The sequence below is a fragment of the Lissotriton vulgaris genome, chromosome 4_1, assembly GCF_964263255.1.
Source record: "Lissotriton vulgaris chromosome 4_1, aLisVul1.2, whole genome shotgun sequence".
NCBI classification, from domain to species: domain Eukaryota; kingdom Metazoa; phylum Chordata; class Amphibia; order Caudata; family Salamandridae; genus Lissotriton; species Lissotriton vulgaris.
Window position 1 is genome coordinate 916,887,493 of NC_141691.1, and position 19,858 is coordinate 916,907,350.

At 43.8% G+C, this 19,858-nt stretch overlaps 1 protein-coding gene across 3 annotated transcripts in view; it reads right to left on the reverse strand.

The window, feature by feature from the left end:
* The window catches only part of LOC147722720 (uncharacterized), a 366,241-nt gene that overhangs the window by 201,791 nt on the left and 144,592 nt on the right, over positions 1-19,858 (reverse strand). For all 3 annotated transcript variants that reach the window (XM_086965197.1, XM_086965198.1, XM_086965199.1), the window contains one exon: positions 11,542-11,713. In XM_086965197.1, coding sequence (XP_086821323.1) covers positions 11,542-11,713 — 172 coding nt within the window. The remainder of the gene's footprint in view (positions 1-11,541; positions 11,714-19,858) is intronic.

Below are 19,858 nucleotides of genomic sequence, written 5' to 3' on the forward strand. Positions count from 1 at the left end.
TTGCGTGTGGAATGCGCTCTTGGGGGAACTGTTAAAGTGCGTTTAGCTTTAATGTAACATATTTGGATGCACTTAACTATCCATCTGGCTAAACCATTTTTTGAAATAGGGTTACTTTTGTGCTGTGGTGAAAAGGAAACAACTGTTTCGTCTTCCTGAAATCTTTTGTCCTGTCAATGTAATATAGGAGAGCTCTCTTAACATCCAGTGTGTGCAGGGCTCTTTCAGGTATGGACTGTGGATTTGGGAAGATCACTGGCAGTTCTATTGTCTGATTGATGTGGAAGTGTGATACCACTTTGGGCATGAATTTAGGGTTTGTACGACGCACGACCCTATTTGCGTGAATTTGAATGAATGGCTCTTGAATAGTTAGGGCTTGCAGCTCGCTAACTCTTCTAAGTGAAGTAATGGCTATGAGAAAAGCCACCTTCCATGTTAAAATTTTTATCTCACAGGAGTGTAATGGCTCAAAAGGTGGTCCCATTAGTCTGGTTAAAACAACGTTTAGGTTCCAGACAGGTGAAGATGGGTGTCTTGGGGGATCATCCGTTTGAGGCCCTCCATGAATGCCTTAATTGCAGGCACTCTGAACAGTGAAAGGTGCTGCCTGTTTTGAAGGTAAGTAGCTATGGCTGCTAAGTGTATCCATATAGACGTATAGGCTAGATTGCAGCGGTTTAAGTGCAAAAGATAGCATATGATATTTTGAATGGATGCGTCTAGTGAGTTTATGTAGTTGTTGTTACAATAAATGACAAAACGTTTCCACTTTGACCCATAGCAGGCTCTTGTTGTAGGCTTTCTTGCCTCCCTGATAATGTTCATGCAGTCAGGAGGTAAGTTGAGGTAGCCGAACTCTAAGACCTCAGGAGCCAGATTGCAAGGTTCAGCTGCTGCGGATCTGGGTGCTGAATGTCTCCATGGCTCTGCGTTAAGAGGCTGGGTGTTAGTCGTAGTCTTTGATGAGGCACCACGGAAAGTTCTAGGAAAGTGGTGTGTACCACGGTTGCCTCGCCCATGTTGGAGCAACTAGGATTAGCGTCATGGAGTGCTGGCGCAATTTGCGTGCCACCAGCGGTATCAACGGTGCTGGTGGAAAAGCGTAGGCAAATTTGCCTGACCAGTTCATCCATATCGCATTGCCCCGAGACTGCGGGTGTGGGAACCTTGCGGCGAAGGACCGGCATTTTGCGTTTTCTTTTGTGGCGAACAGGTCTATTTCTGGCTGTCCCCACTGTTGGAAGTATGGTTGAAGCACTGAGGGGTGAATCTCCCACTCGTGCACTTGCTGGCTGTGTCTGCTGAGCAGATCCGCTATCTGATTGTCCTTGCCTGGGAGATGTTCCGCCATGAGAAAAATGTTTCTCTGGATGGCCCACTTCCACACTCTTTGTGCCAGATGCGACAGCTGTGGAGAGTGTGTTCCTCCCAGTTTCTGTAGGTAGTACATCGCAGTCATGTTGTCCGTCCGAATCAACACGGTCTAGTTGCAGAGATGTACTTTGAAAGCTTTGATTGCCATAAAAATTGCCAACAGCTCTAGCAGGTTGATGTGCAGTTTCTTCTGCTGTGTGGTCCATAGGCCCTGTACTGTGTGGTGGAGGACATGGGCTCCCCACCCTATCAGGGATGCGTCCGTTGTGAGCACAATTTGTGGTACATGCTCCTGGAACAGTCGTCCCTTGTAAAGGTTTTGTGGTTTCCACCAATGCAGAGTTGTATGCACGACTGGTCACCAACACTAGGTCGTTTAATTGTCCCTGAGCCTGGTTCCACTGCCGTGCTAGGCACTCCTGCAGCGGACGCATGTGAAGTCTTGCGTGAGGGACTATGAAGAAGCACGAGGCCATCATGCCTATTAGTTGCATAAACACTCGAGCTGGGAGTGAGTGTTGTGGCCTGAACTTCTGGATGAGTGTTTGAATGCTGTTTATTCTGGCAGGATTTGGTTGTGCTTTTGCTGCCAGAGTGTCTATTGTTGCTCCCAGATACTGCTGCACGTGGGCAGGCTGGAGATGGGATTTGTTGTAGTTCAGCAAGAAACCTAGACTGTGCAGGAGGTGAATAGTGCGCGACATGTGGCTGGCACATTGCTGGGCTGACTGTACTTGTATCAGCCAGTCGTCCAGATATGGATAGACATGTATATGCTGTCTTCTGAGGTGTGCAGCTACTGTCGCTAGGCACTTGGTGAACACCGTTGGGGCTGTTGTTACCCCAAAAGGTAGGACCTTGAATTGGTAGTGCTGATTTAGAATTGTAAACCTGAGATATTTCCTGTGTGCCGGGTGTATAGGTATATTGAAATATGCGTCTTTGAGGTCCAGTGTTGCGAGGAATTCTCCTTGACGCAACAGTGGCAACACCTGCTGCAGAGTGATCATGTGGAAATGCTCTGATAAGATGTATTGGTTTAGGGGCATGAGGTCCAAAATTGGTCTGAGAGACCCATCCTTTTTGGGGATTAGGAAGTACAGAGAGTACACCCCTGTACCCTGGTGTTCTAAGGGTACTAGTTCTATGGCCCCCTTTTGTAGCATGCTGATGACTTCTTGCTGCAATAAGTGTAGGTGTTCTGTGGACATAGGACGTTGTCTTTGGGGGTATGTGGACGGTGTGGAGATTAACTCTAGGCAATAGCCATGCTGTATAATTTGCCTCACCCACCTGTCTGTAGTTATGGTTTCCCAGACTGGCAGGAACTGCTGTAATCTTCCACCGACCGGTGTTACATGGTCTGGGGGCAGTGACAAGAAGTCACTGTTTGGTGTTGGTGGAGGATCTGGAGCTGTTATTTCCTCGTCCTCTACCCCTGATGTTATGGCCACGGTATCCACCTCTACTGTTCTTGTTGTAGGTGTTTTCCGGGTTAGCGGTGTTGAGGCTCCTCTAGCAGCTCCTCTGTTTCCAGAGCGACGAAAGGAACCACCTCTATATTGCTGTGACTGCAAGGCACCCATAGACTTGGCTGTCTCATTGTCCTTCTTCATTTTGTCCAATATTGTGCCCACATCAGGACCAAATAAATAGTCAGGGTTTACAGGTTGATTAAGTAAAGTGGTTTGAACATCATTTTTAAAGCCAGAGATGCGTAGCCACGCATGTCTTCTGAGCATGACACTGGTGTTGATAGCCCTGGCTGCTGTGTCTGCTGCATCTCGATATGAGCTTTCCCTCTTGTATCAGGAATTCTGCCTGTTCCTTATAAAGGTCTGGTAGATGTTGGAAGATTTGCTCCAGTGTGTCATAGTGCGGCCTGTCATACCTGGCTAACAGGGCTTGCGTGTTTGCAATTCTCCATATGTTAGCTGCTTGAGCAGCCACTCTTTTGCCTGAGGCCTCCAGAATTTTGGACTCTTTGTCTGGAAGTGGAGGAGTGTGGCTCACTGATTAGAGCGGCAGATCCTGATGCAGAGGTCTGGCCCGGGACCAGGGTTCAATTCCCGACGCGGCAGGGTCCTGAGCCCAAAAATGTCCACGGACTTGATAATTCTCGCCTCAGTGCCTACTCTAATCATGGGGTCCCACGCTGCAACTCTGGGCAATAGCTTGCTTAATCTCCACTACGGCGGCCCACCCGCTGCGGGATGCCTGGCTTTCACCTTGGGGATGCCCAGTAGGGGTTATCTCACAGGAGAAAAGCCAGGACGGGTTCCCAAGGCAAGCGCCTTGATGCCTTCGGGTGATACGTGCGCTATATAAGTCGCAATACAATACAATACAATACGAGCTTCGCCAGAGGTTTGAGAATTAGCACGTTTACGTGCATTGGAGACGACTAAAGAGTCCAAAGGCAGTTGTCCCTTAATGTATGTAGGGTCAACCGGGGCTGGCCTGTATTTTCTCTCTATCCTAGGGTTAATGACCCGTGCCCTGGTTGTGTCTTTAAATATGTCCCCTGCATGTTTAAGCACCCCTTTTAGCATTGGCAGTGTTTCGACGTTTTTCTCAGAGGTGCTGAGTGTCAAAGAGGAAGTCTTCATCAATGGGATTTGCATGCATCTCCACATGGTGATTATATGCTGCCCTTTCTATTAGTGCGTTGAAGGCAGCTGTGTCCTCTGTAGGCGATGTCTTAACAGGGTATGCAGTATTGTCAGGAATTGTCTGAGAGTCTCCAGGATCTACAGGGTCAGACCATGGCTGAGTTTGTATGTCCTGGTCATTATCCGTCGTATAATTGTACTGGTCATTGTCCTCATACTCCCCATAGTCATCTGTGCGTGTGGGCGAGTACGTATAGGTTTCCTGCACATATGGTGTGATAGTCTCAAAGAGAACTGGAGATGTTGAAGTGTCTCTTTTTCTTTTTAGAGGTATTTTGTAGGACTCAACATTAGTGTCAGGTCTGACTTTCCTTTTTAATAGGGTAACCTTCCCAGTATCGGGGTCAACATACAGTTTGGACTGTTCTTCAGCTGATGGGTCCTGTTCCTCAAGTACTTTAGCTCTTTCCCCCAATCTTGGCCTTTTTGGCTGGGTCGGTTCGAATCCGCTATCTTGTTCGACCGTCCTCGGCTTGACGTGCGGAGGAAGTCCGAATTTTATCGGTCTGAGAGACTTTGGTTGTTGGACCGTCTTAGTAGACTTGTGTGATCTTTTTTGGAGCCGTGGGTATCGATCCGACTGTTTTTGGTTGTTCGATACCATCCTCTGGCCCGGTGTCGGCTTCGGAGCTTGCTGCTTCGGAGCGATGTTTTGTTCCCTTAGTTTGACGGAGCCCTTCGGCTAGAGTCTTGATTTTGGCTTGAGTGTCTTAGTGTGCACTTGCCTCGGTTGTTCGACTTGTATTTTGGGATCGACAACCGTTCTCCGTTCGAGTCCTTTCTTTGTGGTGCTTGGCGTCGACGTCGATGTTGTCGGCTCGACGGCCTTCAGCTTAATCGCGGACACGGGAGTAGTGGCTTTGGCCTCGACAACCTTTGCATGCGACCTAGACGGGTCGACAACCTGTTTTTGTTTGGTCGGCTTCGACGGATCCGCCATTTTCGGTCCGAAGAATGGGATGTTGATCAGTTTTGGTTTCTGTTTAGGTTCTATCACTTTTGGTTTCGATTTTCCCAAAGTTTGGTAATGTCGCACCGATGGCTCCTGTATTATATTCTTAGCCGGGCTTAACCGCGGGGCTATAGAATCGACGTTCTGATCTTGGCTAAGGCCTTCTGGCGATGCCTCGACCTGAGCCTCTGGATCTGAACCTGAGAATATATTGGGCTCCGTACTCACGGTTGAGTAAAGACAACAGCGGTCCTATGCAAGGAGGGATATAGTCAATAGGTAAATATAGACACAATGGAAACTATATTGTAAATTGACTTGCCCAGCCGGGCAGAGGTCTAATATTTAATTTAGAACCACAATATTAGGAGATACCTTCAACAATTTCTTGGAGATGGGCACAAGCCTGTGCCCAGACGTTTACAAATTGTCATGGGTAGCGGAGTGGATAGAAGGTAGAGAAAAGTTTTTAGGCAAAAGCTATTGTTTTCTGTGCATATAGCAATAACAGAATTCACATTTACACCATTACTTGAAATATAGTAACAGATACACAACAGAGTATATGGTGTAGAAGTTGTCGACGGCGTTTCGATCCCATTACATAGTTACAGGGATCATCATCAGGACTGAGTAAAGCCTAATCATTCCTAGCCATGATAGCCTAAAGGAAAGGGGGGAGAAAAATAAGGAAGTTTGTCCAAGAGAGGACACATTTTAGTTATCGCTACACACTTACATTTGTAATTTAAACATAAGTGACATTCAGTGTTGCCTTAAGGGCCTATAACAAGGTTTTGTGCACGAGAAGTGAAGTAAAAGAATTTAAAAACTTTGCTTTAAAGCTAATGCATTCATTCAACGTCCGTGTTTTTTATTGTGCCTGACAGAGAATAATGACCTTCATACTGCCGTGTGCCTAGTTGGTGCCCAGGCCGTGTGCTAAACACCAGAGTTTTGGCAAGATCCTGCAGTAGTGATGGGTGCGTGTCCTAAGGCGTGCATAACATGCATGTGACGCACAGGGACTTCTACTTCGGCAAAGAAAGAGCGGCACGTACTCGGTACTAAAGAAGTAACTAGGTTATCGGTGAGAAGTGAGGGGTCGCGATCGCCTACCAAGCAATCTACAAGCTTACCGCATTGGGCGAGGCGCACACAGTGGGTGCCGGCCGGTGGCAGGGAGTAGGGGGCAGTCGTTATCTGCAAAGGGACCGGAGGGTCTATAAGTAATCAATTAGTTCTGAAAACAGGAATCAAAAATTGGGCACTGGCTAAATAACTCACCCGCGGAGGAACCGGATAGTCCCAGTTTAAACGGGCAGCTTAAACGGTGATTACGTTTCTGGCAGGGTTGGGTTTCAGGCAGGTAAGCCACGGAGATCAATCTCCTAAAATTACGAGAGGGAACATTAACAAGGTAATGGGAGTCTAGGTCGTTCGTGGTGAAGCGCGTAAGAAAAGAGCTTACCCCGTGGAGTGGTTGAGGCGCCAACAATGGGCTGATTCCTCACGAGCCTGAGGAAATCAAACAAGGGGGAATTTAGGCTTAGTAAGCAAAGGGGTACAAAATGCCTCAAGGGATTGGAGAGGGGGGTGGAGGGTAGCCATGCGCTTACCTTAACAGACGACTGCAAGTGCTTCCGGGGCCGGTGCACAGGCGAGCAACCAGGAAGTAAATTTATACCTTGGTGATTGGAGGGAACGGTCACATGATGGGAGTGGCGATAGGGGATGCACACTGATTGGGAAGGGCAGTCACATGGTCAAAATAAAAATAAAAGAAGGACATGGGGGCGGCCATGAAGGGTGAGTGAAGGGTTCCTAGGATTACAGTGAAAGTGAATAAAGTGAGAGTGTGATAGCATAACGTGACGCTAAAACCAGTGAAGGACAATTTAAACATGCACAGTTCAAAGTTCCACATATTCGACTTAGCAATTCATTATTCAGAGCCCAACTAGCACAATCTATGCAAGGTTAGTCCAATCCTCCTGCTGATTGAGTCCGGAATTCAAGCTATTAGTCCTTAAAATCCATTTTAGTTCTTCCTTGTTGAGAAGCTTAGACAAATCTCCCCCTCTGGGTGGAAGAATGATTTGGCTGATCACAGTCCATCTTAAATCATTCTCGGTGTGTCCTTTATCAATAAAATGTTCAACGAGAGGGGCTTTTTCAGTATTGCATCTGATCCTACTGCGATGTTGCGAAATTCTCAGTTTAATCTTTTGCTTGGTCTGTCCCACGTAGATCAAATTGCATGGGCACAAGATGGCATATACCAGGTAACAGCTGTTACAATTGGTAAAAGTGCGCAAAACATTTTTCACCTCACCAAAGGTAAATTCTTTAGATTCAATACACAAATCACAAACCACACAGTTGCCACATTTAGAGTGTCCCCTAGGAGGGGGAAGTTCCCATACGTCTCTGAGGGTGTTCGCCGGTTTGGGCGAGGGGAGGGCAGCCCTTACCAGATGGTATTTGAGATTTTTGCTTCTCTTAAAAGCAAACATGGGAGGGTCAAAGTTTAAGTCCCCAGAATTAAGGATGTGCCAGTTTTTTTTTATACTCTTGCTAATCTTATTGGATACTGCAGAGAAAGTAGTGACACATACTAGTTGGTCCGATTGCTTTTTTTCTTTTGGTTCCAAGAGGGATTCACGCGGGCAGTACCACGCCCTTTTCATAGCGTTTTTGACTAGCCGATGTGGATAACCTCTGAATCTTAGTTTGTCTGCCAGTACGTTCGCTTCCCTAAAATAGTCCATCTTGAGAAAACAATTGCGTCTCAGACGTAAAAATTGGGAATAGGGTAAGCTATCTTTCAGGGCTCGCGGGTGACAGCTACTGTAACTCAGTAAAGTGTTCCTTTCCGTAGGTTTACGGAATAGGGATGTAAACAATACGCCGTCGCTGTGTTGTATACAGAGATCCAGGAAAGGAATGCTAGTTTTACTGTGGGTTAAGGTGAACGTTAGACCATTACAATTCTTGTTAAGCCAATGTTGGAATAATGGCAGGGCTTCAACAGGGCCTTTCCAGATCATAAAGACATTGTCTATATAACGTTTCCATTGTACCAATCCATGGTGGAATGGGTTCGTGGCTGGTAAGATGATGTCACATTCAAGCCAGTCCATGTAAAGAATGGCCAAGGTCGGGGCAAAAATTGCGCCCATCAAAGTTCCCTTCACCTCCTGATAGTATTCACCATCAAACATGAAGAAGTTCTGAGTTAAGCAAATTTCAAGTAATTGAATGATGAAAAGGGTAGGTACAGTGTGTGGGCGTGGTCGGGTATTGAGAATTCTTTCCATGGTTAGTAGGGCTTCTGTTTGAGGAATGTTGGTGTACAACGATTCAACATCAAGAGTACAGAGAGTTTCAGTAGTTGGGTCGAATGGATGGTTCTCGATTAAGTTGATCATATACATACTGTCACGCACATAGCATACTGTACAAGGCACAAAGTCTTTCAAAAAATGGTTTGCATAATGTCCCTGGGGCTCCAACACAGAACCACAGCCAGAGACTATAGGGCGGCCGGGGGGGTCCTCCAACCGTTTATGAATCTTTGGCAGGGTATAAATGACCGGAATACGGGGATGATCCACATTTAAGAAATTTAGTTCATGTTTGCTGAGGAATCCGGTTTCAAAAGCCTCAGTCGTTACCTTTCTAATCAGGGTTTGTAGTTCTCTCGTGGGGTTGGTGTTAAGCCTACAGTAGTGGTCTGTGTTGGAAACCTGACGTGACAATTCAGTTTTGTAGTTACTTACATTTTGTAAGACAATCCCACCCCCTTTATCAGCGGGCTTAATGATTAGTTCATTCCTATCACGTAATGAGGAAATGGCATTCTTTTCATCAATGGATATGTTATAAGGAATGAATATGTGGGATTTGGCCAGAGTAGTGGTTTCCTTTAGGACAACCTTCTCGAAGGTGGTGATATCTTTAGGTATCAAAACAGATGTAGGTGAGAAAGTGGACGGGGGACGGAACGGGGTAAGGGCAGTTGTGGGTTTGGCTAGGTTGAGAGCAAAGAAGGCTCGGAGTCTGATTTTCCTAAAGAACCCCATCAGTTCAGATTGGAGATTTAGAAAGTCGGGGTAAATTGTGGGTACAAAGGAGAGTCCCTTACTTAAGATGGAAATTTCTTGTGATGAGAGATTATGCTCAGACAAGTTAAATATGGGAATAGTTAAATCGGGAGGAGCAGTTTCAGCTACCACTGATAGAATTTGCTCCTCGTTTGTCTCTCCCCCGGGGGATTGTGCCATCTCGCTTGCTGTTTGAACCTGCCCCGCTTGGGTTCTTCCCCTCGTCCCCTCCCTAAAAAATGTTGGTTGGGGTTGCGGTTAGAGGTACTTGGGCCTTCACAGGAGTCAGAATTATCTGAGGAGTCAGCAGAGGAATCCGTAAAGCCAACCACCGTGTTTCTTCGGTTGAACCAACCCCAGGGCCTGGGGTTTTGGGGGTTCCGGTTGAAGTTACGGTTTGTATAAAAATCCTTATTAAGATAAGGGTATGTTCTTTCTGGGGTGAAAGATTTAGTATCTTTCTTGACCTTCACAGATTTCTTATTCTGTTCTATTCGGTGGAACTCAGCAACGATCTTTTCAATTTTCTCTAGTAATTTCTTAACATCGGTGATTGTGTCGTTCTCATTAATCTGCTTTTCTAAGTCTTTGATAGTATCTGCTAGTTTTTCAAGCTCCTCCCTTGCGGTTTCAATTCCTAGGACCAGCCAATGTCTGGAGCAGGTGGTTCCGATATGGCTGAACCCTGTAATGTATTTGGGGTTGTCTGTGAAGACCCCCGGAATATTTCGTACCTGTAACCCCAAGGGTATCGTTTTGGATCTCAAATATTCAGTCAGCATAAGGGTCATAAGTTCGAGGCGTACAAATTTCTTTTTTTGTTTTTCTAGATCGTCCAGGAGATTAGGGCCACCAGAGACTGTACTATCATCTTGGTCAGTAAACAGAGAGCGTCCAGCACATATTTTATCGATGTACTCGTCAGAATAAAGTGGGGGTGGGTCAGACACTCGCCGGAGTCGTCCTCCACGGCTCCAATGCCTGGATCGTCATCCCCTACCTCGACAATGTCTTCTTCGTCATTGACGTAGTAGTTGGAGTCATGTTCAGACCCCTGCTCCGACTGCTGATCCGAATCTTCAGGCTCGACGACCTCTTCGTCGTCTTCAAAGATGTTCTCTGGCTCAGGTGCTGACTTCTGCATCGTCTGCCTCGCCGCACGTCGAACCCGAAGTGTCTTTTTTGACCGAAATTGAGCACAAGCTAAGCAGTCGGCTTCGTTGTGTTCTGGAAATAAACACTTGTTACAGACTGGGTGTTTATCAATGTGTGGGTTTTTAGAGTTACAGTTGAGGCATCGCTTGAAAGGACTTCGTTCCATTGACGATTGGCCCTGGTGTCGAGAAGGCCAAATCCGGATTGGTTAGGCTTCACGATCTAGTGCAAATGAGGGAGGAGGCGATTGGCCAACAACTTTGCTAAATATCTTGTTGTCAACATTAATCATGAAGAACGGCCTATAGGAATCACAATAGGAGACTGGTTTATCAGGCTTCAGAAGTGTTACGATGACAATCTCCCTGAGAGAAGGGGGTAGAGAATCCTGATCAAGGGAATCTTAAAAAATGGAAAGCATATGCAGGGCTAAGAAGGGAGCATACACTTTATCACACGGAAGACCCAGAATAATCTATATTGTTTCTTCCACTGTGAACAGGGAATCTAAACAGGCCCGGTGGGCGCGATCTAGTCATAGTAACTGAATACTATCTAAGTATGCAATTAAATCGCTTTTTTGATAGATAGGCATAGCAGTGTCATTCTCCATGGCCTTCACTGGCTGCATATCTCAGCCAGAAACTAATTCAAACTGTGTTTCATCACTTGGAAGGCCTTAAATTGTGAGAGTTCACCCTACCTGGATGAGATTATCAACATTTTAGGAAACTCTAGAAGCCTGAGATACAAAGACGTATTACTTTTTGAAGTTCCTAAATTTGAGGCCGGAATTGCCAATTAACAGTCCCTCAAATCACCACGGAATTCTATTCCAGCCATGCTTAGACAACTCAAATCACACGTGTTAGAGCAATTCTTGGGCAATGATCGCCCAAAACTATCAACCTCGCCTTCCTGGACTTGCAGACAATACCTCCTTGGTTTTATCTGCTTTACTGTAGATTTATCACCCTGTTCTCTTTCCAGTGCAACCATGTTAATTCTAGTTTTGATCTAAAGTGGCCATATACTTTTCGGGCTCGCCTATACAATATAAGTGGTTAAATAAATATAAGTAGATCATTGAAATTAAACACTTTGACATATATACATTGATCTTCGCCTCCTTTATTATGGGAACAGGGAGCTCCCTGGTCTCACCAAGCGGTATAATTCCAGGGATTTTCAGGCACAAAAGGACACCTTCTGAATTCCAAAAAAGTTGCTTGACTTATGACATCAATTATAAGTTATCAAATTAGGTTACATGCTTTACCTTCGATTTCTATTGTGATACAGAATTTTCATTTCAAAGGCTCTGGCTCTCTGAGCAATTTTATATCCAATACGTCCCATTCCAACTATGCCAACGGTTGCTCCGTTTACGTCGCCTGACATCCAGTTTAAACAAAAGCGTTCTGTGTAAGGGGAGACTGCCATTTCGATACCTAGTAAAGACATTAAATGAGTTAATTTTATGTCTGTCCTTAAAGTCAAGATAACCTAGACACTCAAATAAATACATATATTTATAATCAAATATGTATGTCGTACTTTAGATCAACACTTTAAGCAATCGCCTCAAACATTTTAAAGCTAACCTGAAGGGTCTAGGAAAGGTATTTCAAGGAAAGCTGTTTATATTAATTTGTGGGAGCTGTTTTTAACTTAATTAATTACAGCTCACGTTTTGATACATTTCAAAGCATGAATATCATGGACTGGGCACTGAATAGATCTGTTGAGTGGCCGTTTAGATTGCCCAAAGAATTAGCAAATTCCCACAGAAGCCACAATGACATCTTGCACAGAATATATGTGCTAGATGATAGTTGTACCCTTTAGAGGGTTGCAGCTAGGAGCTAAAACATTAAAGGAGAAAAACCTCTTTTGGCAATCGGTGTCATTTTTGACTCAATGCATAGATTGTGTTGGAGAAAACAGCAAGGCACCAAGCAGCTGCTGATATGAGGAAAGAGTAAAAAGCCAATCAGGATATCTGGTCGAAAGTCAGATTATGCTGTGTAAAATCAGGGACAAAGATTTATAACAAGTGCTCTCTTTTATAGGCTTAAAAAAGGAACTGGCCTCACAAGAAGAAGTTCTGTGACATTTTGGATTAACATACTCCTATAACTCTGAATGTACAATCCACCGTCCAGGTTAGGGCATCTTATAGGGACATACTTCGCCGTGCATTGAGAAACTCATGGCATCCGTGCTCCCATAAAGAAGAAGCCCAAGTTTCACATTCCGTGCTTCATGAGATAGCTTGGAAGCCTGCTTCACATACTCTGCACCCCTAGCAAATGACAAACGATTCCTCATGTCCCTTCAGGTGCAGAAGTACTAAAGTAGCTTCAGCAGTCAGCGTCCTCCGCTTTGAAAATGTTGCAGTACACACTAATACGCTCAACAATAGCGGGAAAGAAGCTTCTTCTGCTGCCTTGTCACCAGAGAAGCTCTTGCTCTTTGTGCTGTTCTAGGTACGAAAGTGAGTGTGTGGGGCAATTAAGCCTCTGTGTAGAAGGCACTGCAATATTCCATAACTGTCTCATTTCATGTGGTTTAATTGGATCAGAGTTGTAGTAAAACAGCATCAAAAGTGAATCATATCTCCTAATGAACGAAGTTACTATGGACATCTGAACGAGGATCATATGAGGAAAAAGCATTCGGTCACAAGATTTAAACTCTGGAAATCCAAAAAGCAAAGCCCAAGAGAGCTGGATTTGTGTCCCATGGAGGGACAAAAGACGTCACTCCTGCTCCAACAGCTTCTGTGTGTTGTGTGGGCTTTGACGCCCATTGCATTCGAGTGCAAAAAAATGAAGAAAATAAAGTAGGCATCAAACCTTCCCAGGCAATGAACCTAGAATCTCAATTGTCGTCCCCATATCCATCAGGACTACCCAAACAGGCTCCATTTTGGGAAATAGTTGAAGATGCATCTCTTAAATGAACACTGCATCATGGTGCATTAAAAATCCACTTCTGCTCTTAGAACCCAGCTACCCCACCCAGTGGCGGCTGGTGACATTTGAAAGCAGTGGGGCGTAAAATGATTCTCATACTGCACCGTAGCAAGCGAGCGGGAACAACCTAAGGGGTTTTGGTGGGATAACCCCCCAAGAAATTTTTGACAAAAGAGTGGACAAATGTTGCATTTTCAAGCAAATTTGATAAACCAGGGAGGTCAAAGAAAGCAATTGTGAAAGTGCAGTTATTAAATTAATAAAGAGATGTCATAACATACATAGCTGCGTATTCAGTATAACCACAGAGCTTCTTAACAGACTTTGAGATACAATGCATTTTTGAGTACAGACCCAGACATAGAAACTGCACCAGACTATGGGCCCCCAGACCAAACTACCATGCAGCAAGAATGCATTTATTTCAATTTATATCTAGATACTAAGCTGAGCCGTCCAAAAGAGTCTACAAAACTTACAAATTACTAATTTAATTATACCCTGTCAAGTCTCTTTTCTCATTCCATCACCATGTTTGTTCATGACACCTCAGGCATTCAAATTTCGGGGTGCACACATAGAATATTGCAAAAGAAGACTGTGCGAATGAAAACATAGCTTATTGCTGGTCTATAACGAATCTTCCTCAAATAGTGCGCAATGGCGCGCTGTTGGTTACAGACAATGTGGTGATGTTAGCGTGGTTTCCATGCGATGGAGGGCTCGCGTGCTAAGTGCCAGAGTCAATGCTGACAACACCTTTGTGAGGGGAAGTCATTTCATTCCTTCTAATTTCCTGAAAACATGCAACAAAGAAATATTGGGTCTCTCGCACAACTACACATTTATTATGCTACCAGCAAAGTTTAAAGAAACGAGTACCAACTCTGAAGGTATAGCTTCAATATCACAACCCATAGAGCTCAACAGAGGTTTTCATGCATTGGTGTGGCGTTTCATTGTACAGTTTTCACCAGGCATTATTTTGATACATTTCTGTTTTAGAAAAAAAATTGTACTTTCACTTTACTTGTAAATCCCGATTCAAAAGCAAGCACCTGTTGGGGCCTAAAAAAGGATTATCGAGCCCAATAAAATATTGACCTATGAGTCGAGATAACTTTCAAATGGAGCTACATGTGTCAGTGTCTCCCATACAATCAGTTGACATTCTAATATACCAACACCTTTCAGAAAGTGCTTCAATTTAAGTAGATATAAGCGGAGAAGCCTATTAAAAGCAGTTTCTCACTCATCGGATGTTGGTGGATATGGGGACAGCAACAGGTATGATCAAGGCATGACAGTGCTAAGCTGCACAGTTTGAGAGAAGCCATCAGTGCTGTGTTTGTGATGACGGCCTGAACATATCGCTAGTGCTCCGGTGTACGAGAGAACTGGCAGTGTGTGGATGGGCTGCTAGGAATCGTAAGTCTTCCGCTCTGACTGAACCCGACCGCACTGTCAAGACAGCCATAACAAGAAGACTGTACACAGTTACATGATGACCAGAAATTCCTGAATATCACTCAGGGTCAAGGATGTCAGCCTAGTTCATTATTAATATTCAATCCCAGTCCCACTCATTACCGCAGCGCTGACCTTTCCACCTGTACTCGTTGTAGTTGCTCTTCACATCTCTCTGAACTCAGATCTCCGACTCTAAGATAATAGTGCATCGCCCGGCACCCTATGCAAAACTGTCATGTTTCCATACATGATTTCAATGAATGCGGTCCCGGAGCAATGCATGATGCTTGCAGGGATTCAGGATAACAGCCAGGCCAGACTTACTTTGGACCTAGGGGGAATCAGTATACTGGAGTATAGGTAAAGAAACGCACGAGTCAGATGATTTACAGTACGGTACGAGTGAATAAGTATTTGATTGCAAAAAAAAACTGAAATATGAGTAAGCAGAACTGTAGCCAGACTCAGACACGGTTCATTCCACAGATCGGCGAGTCTCGCCTACGCACAGACAAGACGAGCATTGCATCACAATTGCACAACAATAGCCACATGGCTTACTACTGGGCCAGACCCCGCCACATAAAATATATATTTAAACAATCCTACCTGAGGTCCGACTCCTGAGCAGGCCCCGGGTCCGTTGGCGCCACTACACACCCTCTCAGCTATATGACTTTCAGTTTCACACTTACTCTCTTCCGAGCAGCCAACACCCACGCGCTGCACCATCCTGCTGCAGCAGCCAATCCTGGCGCCACGTGAACAGCGCCACTGCGCCAGGATTGGATTACGAGCAGGACACTATCTGCCCTACATGAGACCGAGGCCCCGGGTCCCCCTATGTATCTGAGTGCTAAGGAGGGACGGGGAGGGGAGGGAAGGTCTACTGTACGCTTGCGCGGGTCAGTCAAAAAATTGACTACTCCGGGATTTACCATGCGCAGTCAGCACCTCGCTGCCTGTCTGTGTGACCTGCCTGCCTGTCACTCTGCTGCAGCCCCGCCCCCTCGGCCCACTTCCTTATGGATGCCAGATTCGGCCGGGCTTTTCTTAAAGCAGGTAGCGCGCAGTGCGCTCGGCTCAAATTTCATTTTAAAAAGTCGTATTTATTTTTTAAAAGTCATTATTCATTGGCAGTGCAGTCGTCCATGGCTAGGGGGGCAACGCCCCAACGCCCCCAATGGACGCACCGCCACTGACCCCACCAATTAGTTGCTAACTGTAACTTTGCCTTTGAGCTTGAACACCACTTCATTCTTATTTCGCTAGGTTTGCACAACAGAAATACCATATACATACAGACAAGCATATATACATTATTTATATTTTAAACTAGATTATAAAAGAATTGTTTGAGTCCTGTTAAAAAGTGGGTCCCAAAAAATAGGAAATAGGGGACTCCCATTTCTAATTGCAAAAAATATAGTGATTTATTTGAGAATGTTTGCTAAATATCTCATCCCTCCCTTTATGTATCATACAGACTCAACTGTCAGCGTCATAATCACACTTCCTACGTTTCAAATGAAAAATTCCTGTATGACGTAATGACTCCTATGCCTTCAATGAGGATCAAGAATTATCTCATATCCTACGTTATCTGAAGAAATTCTGTGATTAATCACAGGTAGGTGTATGTAGAAGTTACTCTCCCCTAATAATATTTCTTAATAGTGATAGCACATTTTCTGTTAAATGTGTAATCTGCTCCTGTGATTCTGAACGCCAGTGTATTTTGCTCAGACTTGTGTGGACTTGTGATAGAGCGGACTTTCAGTTTATTAATTGTCTAATGATAGGAAGGACTGGAGTGCTAGAAAATAATGGAAAAAACGCCGGAGCAAGAATCTCAGTTTGAGCTTTGGAACTACTCCTCTCAATTTTTCACAAATGAAATGATCAACAGAAAAGACTTAAACTTACTACAGGCATTCAAGAGAAACTGTTTCATGTTAAATGGTACCGTAAATTTGCTTATCCAGACAATTATGAATAGTGCTGCGACAGCTCCCAATCATTATTTAACCTGACCTTAATAGTACTCCACTTTGATCACTTCACTAACTTAAGAATACGGGAGGAACTACAGACTAACCTTCTGTCTTAGTTACATACACTTGTGATAGGTGACTTGAACAGGGAACTTCAAGGCCTTCACTTCGAGTTGATCAATAATAATCAAATTCGTTGGATGGATTCTATTTTGAGAACATTAAGTTTGCTATGCTTAGACAAAAAAAGAAAGGTTAGTTTGCTGTAACACACGTTCACTATCATAGGATCTTTATTAAGTTCAAAAACAGGGCTTACCTTCACCCATGTGATGGCTCACAGAGCATTTTTTTAAACGGAGAGAAAACAGGTCTCCTTGTATAGCAGAAGCGATTGCCTTTATTGAGGCAAGCATATGCTTTTCATTTACTTTATTTTATTAAATCTGTATAAGAATGATGTGGACAAATGCAATTATAAAATTAAAAAATGGATTTAAAAATACACAGTTAACTTGCTGCACAAATCTCTGTTCAATTTTAAAATCTAGTAAAATTGAAAAAATGAGAGGATATCATTTTTGGATTACAGTTTTCCACAATTTCATTATGTTACTCTGAGACCAACTATAGCTCTGACTGTGCCCTTGTTCCATGGTGGAACAGCCAAACTTGTTTAAGCCAAGCAAGGCATCCTGGGTACCCACCAAGTTCTTCACTCCCCAAATCAGTTTTGGGAAAAAAAGAGAATTCAGCATCTTGGTAAATGTCGCTTTATATTAAGCAGAGGGAAAAAAACAACTACAAAATTTGTGTTTTCCTTTAACATTTCCAAATTAAATATAACTTAAGTACAATATCGACAAATTAAGCTATATCTACAGATGGAATGCATTTTTACTAAAAAAAACGGAGATCTTTTAACCTCAATAAGACTGCTGACTTCATAGTTTTTCAGATGTGTTTATTCTTCTCCATTGTAGTGGTGGGCTTCTCCTGGAAAACTTTGGTTTGCGGTGTCTGGGGATTCCATTGATATATTAACATAAAAAAGGCTGCCCTGTCTTATAGTTAACCTTGTAGAATGGAAAACATCATAAAACACAAAGGTGCTTTTATCAGTGTAGTTTGCTGCTCTGCCTTATATTCTCCAGTATCGATTATGTTTCCCCTGTAAGATTAAATGACAGTTAGGCTGTTTAATCAGTTGCTAGAAATATTTATTTCACGCTGTGCAAGTGGTTTGACATTTTTATGCCTATTTTGACACAGTGTACACTCTAGATTCTGAAGCACTGCACTTTAGTGTAAAACTGGAGTGTAGAGGACATTTGGGGCCAGATGGACGACCCTAAATTGTGGTCAGAAACGGGCAATTGGCCCGTTTGCGACCACAATTTAGGGCATGGCCATGTAAAAACCTCATTTTGCGAATCAGTAAATTTTACTGATTTGCAAAATGAGGTTTGCAACTCTCTATTAGGAAGGGCGTGCAAAGGGTGTCCCTTCCTAATAGCGATTCTCATTTGTATGTATGAACGTTTTGCAACCGCAATTGCGGTCGCAAAACACTCGAAATATACCATCTACTTCAAGCAGGTGGTAATCCATTTGCAAACGGGAAAGGGTACCCCTTCCTCTTTGTGAATGGGTCAAATACTTGTTTTTTAAGGGCAGGCAGCGATACCAGGGACCACAGCCTGCGCTTAAAAAATTAAACTGAAAAGTTACATTTTTCTTCTTTTAAAATGCATCCTTTGTTCCTTTAAGGAAACCGGGTTGTATTTCAAAAAAGAAAACTGCTTTATTTAAAAGCAGTCACAGACATGGTGGTCTTCTGACCCCAGCAGGCCACCATCCCTGTGAGTTCTAGCCATTCCTAATGGGGTAACAAATTGCGCCTGCCGCATTAATAATAATGAGGTATGCAATTTGTAACCCCATTAGGAATCGCAAACACAAACTGTTGTACATCCCAATTTGCGAGTCACAAATTGGTGGGTCGTACATCTGACCCTTGCTTTAGTGGCTGAATTGCAGACTGTGTGACTGGAAATCTTTGTTTGAAATCCCTGCTTCCCTGCAAGACTAATTTGTGCGATCCTAAGAAAAAGACTTAGCCTTATCTTATCCCATTTTCCTTGATTAGAAGTAAATGAGTTCAAGGTATTAAATACAGAAAAACTAAATTTCACTTCTCACATAGGTTGCACAAACTCAATGTTGCTCTACATACGGAAATAAAATGGGCCATTTATATACCACACATCATAACTCTTGATACACTCATGGCAACACCTATTTGGTATTTGGAGGCAAATTGATTCTTAATTTTGTCAATGGTTATGTCTACAAAGTATTCTTTTTAAAAATGGTACATAATGCTATAATATAATATAATCTACTAATTGTAAAAACTTGTTATATTTTATATGTACTTGATTTCGCACATGAATCACTTCCGGAGTTGTATCTGGTCACTTGCGCTGAGTAGGCATAGTAAAGACAGTCTAGAACAACCATGCTTTTATCATCTTCCTGAAATTCATAGAAATGTGGCAGGTGCGGATGTAGAACGGAAGATTGTTCCAATAATGAGAAGCCAATAGGAGACAGCTCTACCGCCAAATTTGGCAGGACTCACATGTGGAATCTGCACAAAGGCTTTGTCAGAAGATCTTAACTGTCTGGAATGCAAGTAATAACTCGGTTTTGAACGTAGATGCATGGGCTGAGACTGATAAAGGGCCAGGCCACAGAGCATGAAGATTGCCTTTTTCTTACATTTCTCACTACTTGGTAGGAGTGGGGGCTGGTCCAAGATCCGTAGGCCACCAGTCAGCTGACCAGAGCTCGTGCACTTTGCCAAACAACACAATCTCAGAATTCTCTTTATTTAGTTCGAGAGAATTATTGACCACCCAGTCAGCTCTCTCCATCATGCAGAGCGCAAATAGTTTTTTCACCATATCTGGGTCAGGACCGAACGAGATAAGGAGTTGATGGTCATCCATGTATGAAACAATCTCCACACCACAGGATCTCACAACACCTGCGAGATGTGCAACAAAGATGTTGAGCGACTCCTTTATTAGAAAGTATCTTTCTTGATTTAAACAAACCCAAACAGACCTGATAGATACCATTGTCAAGA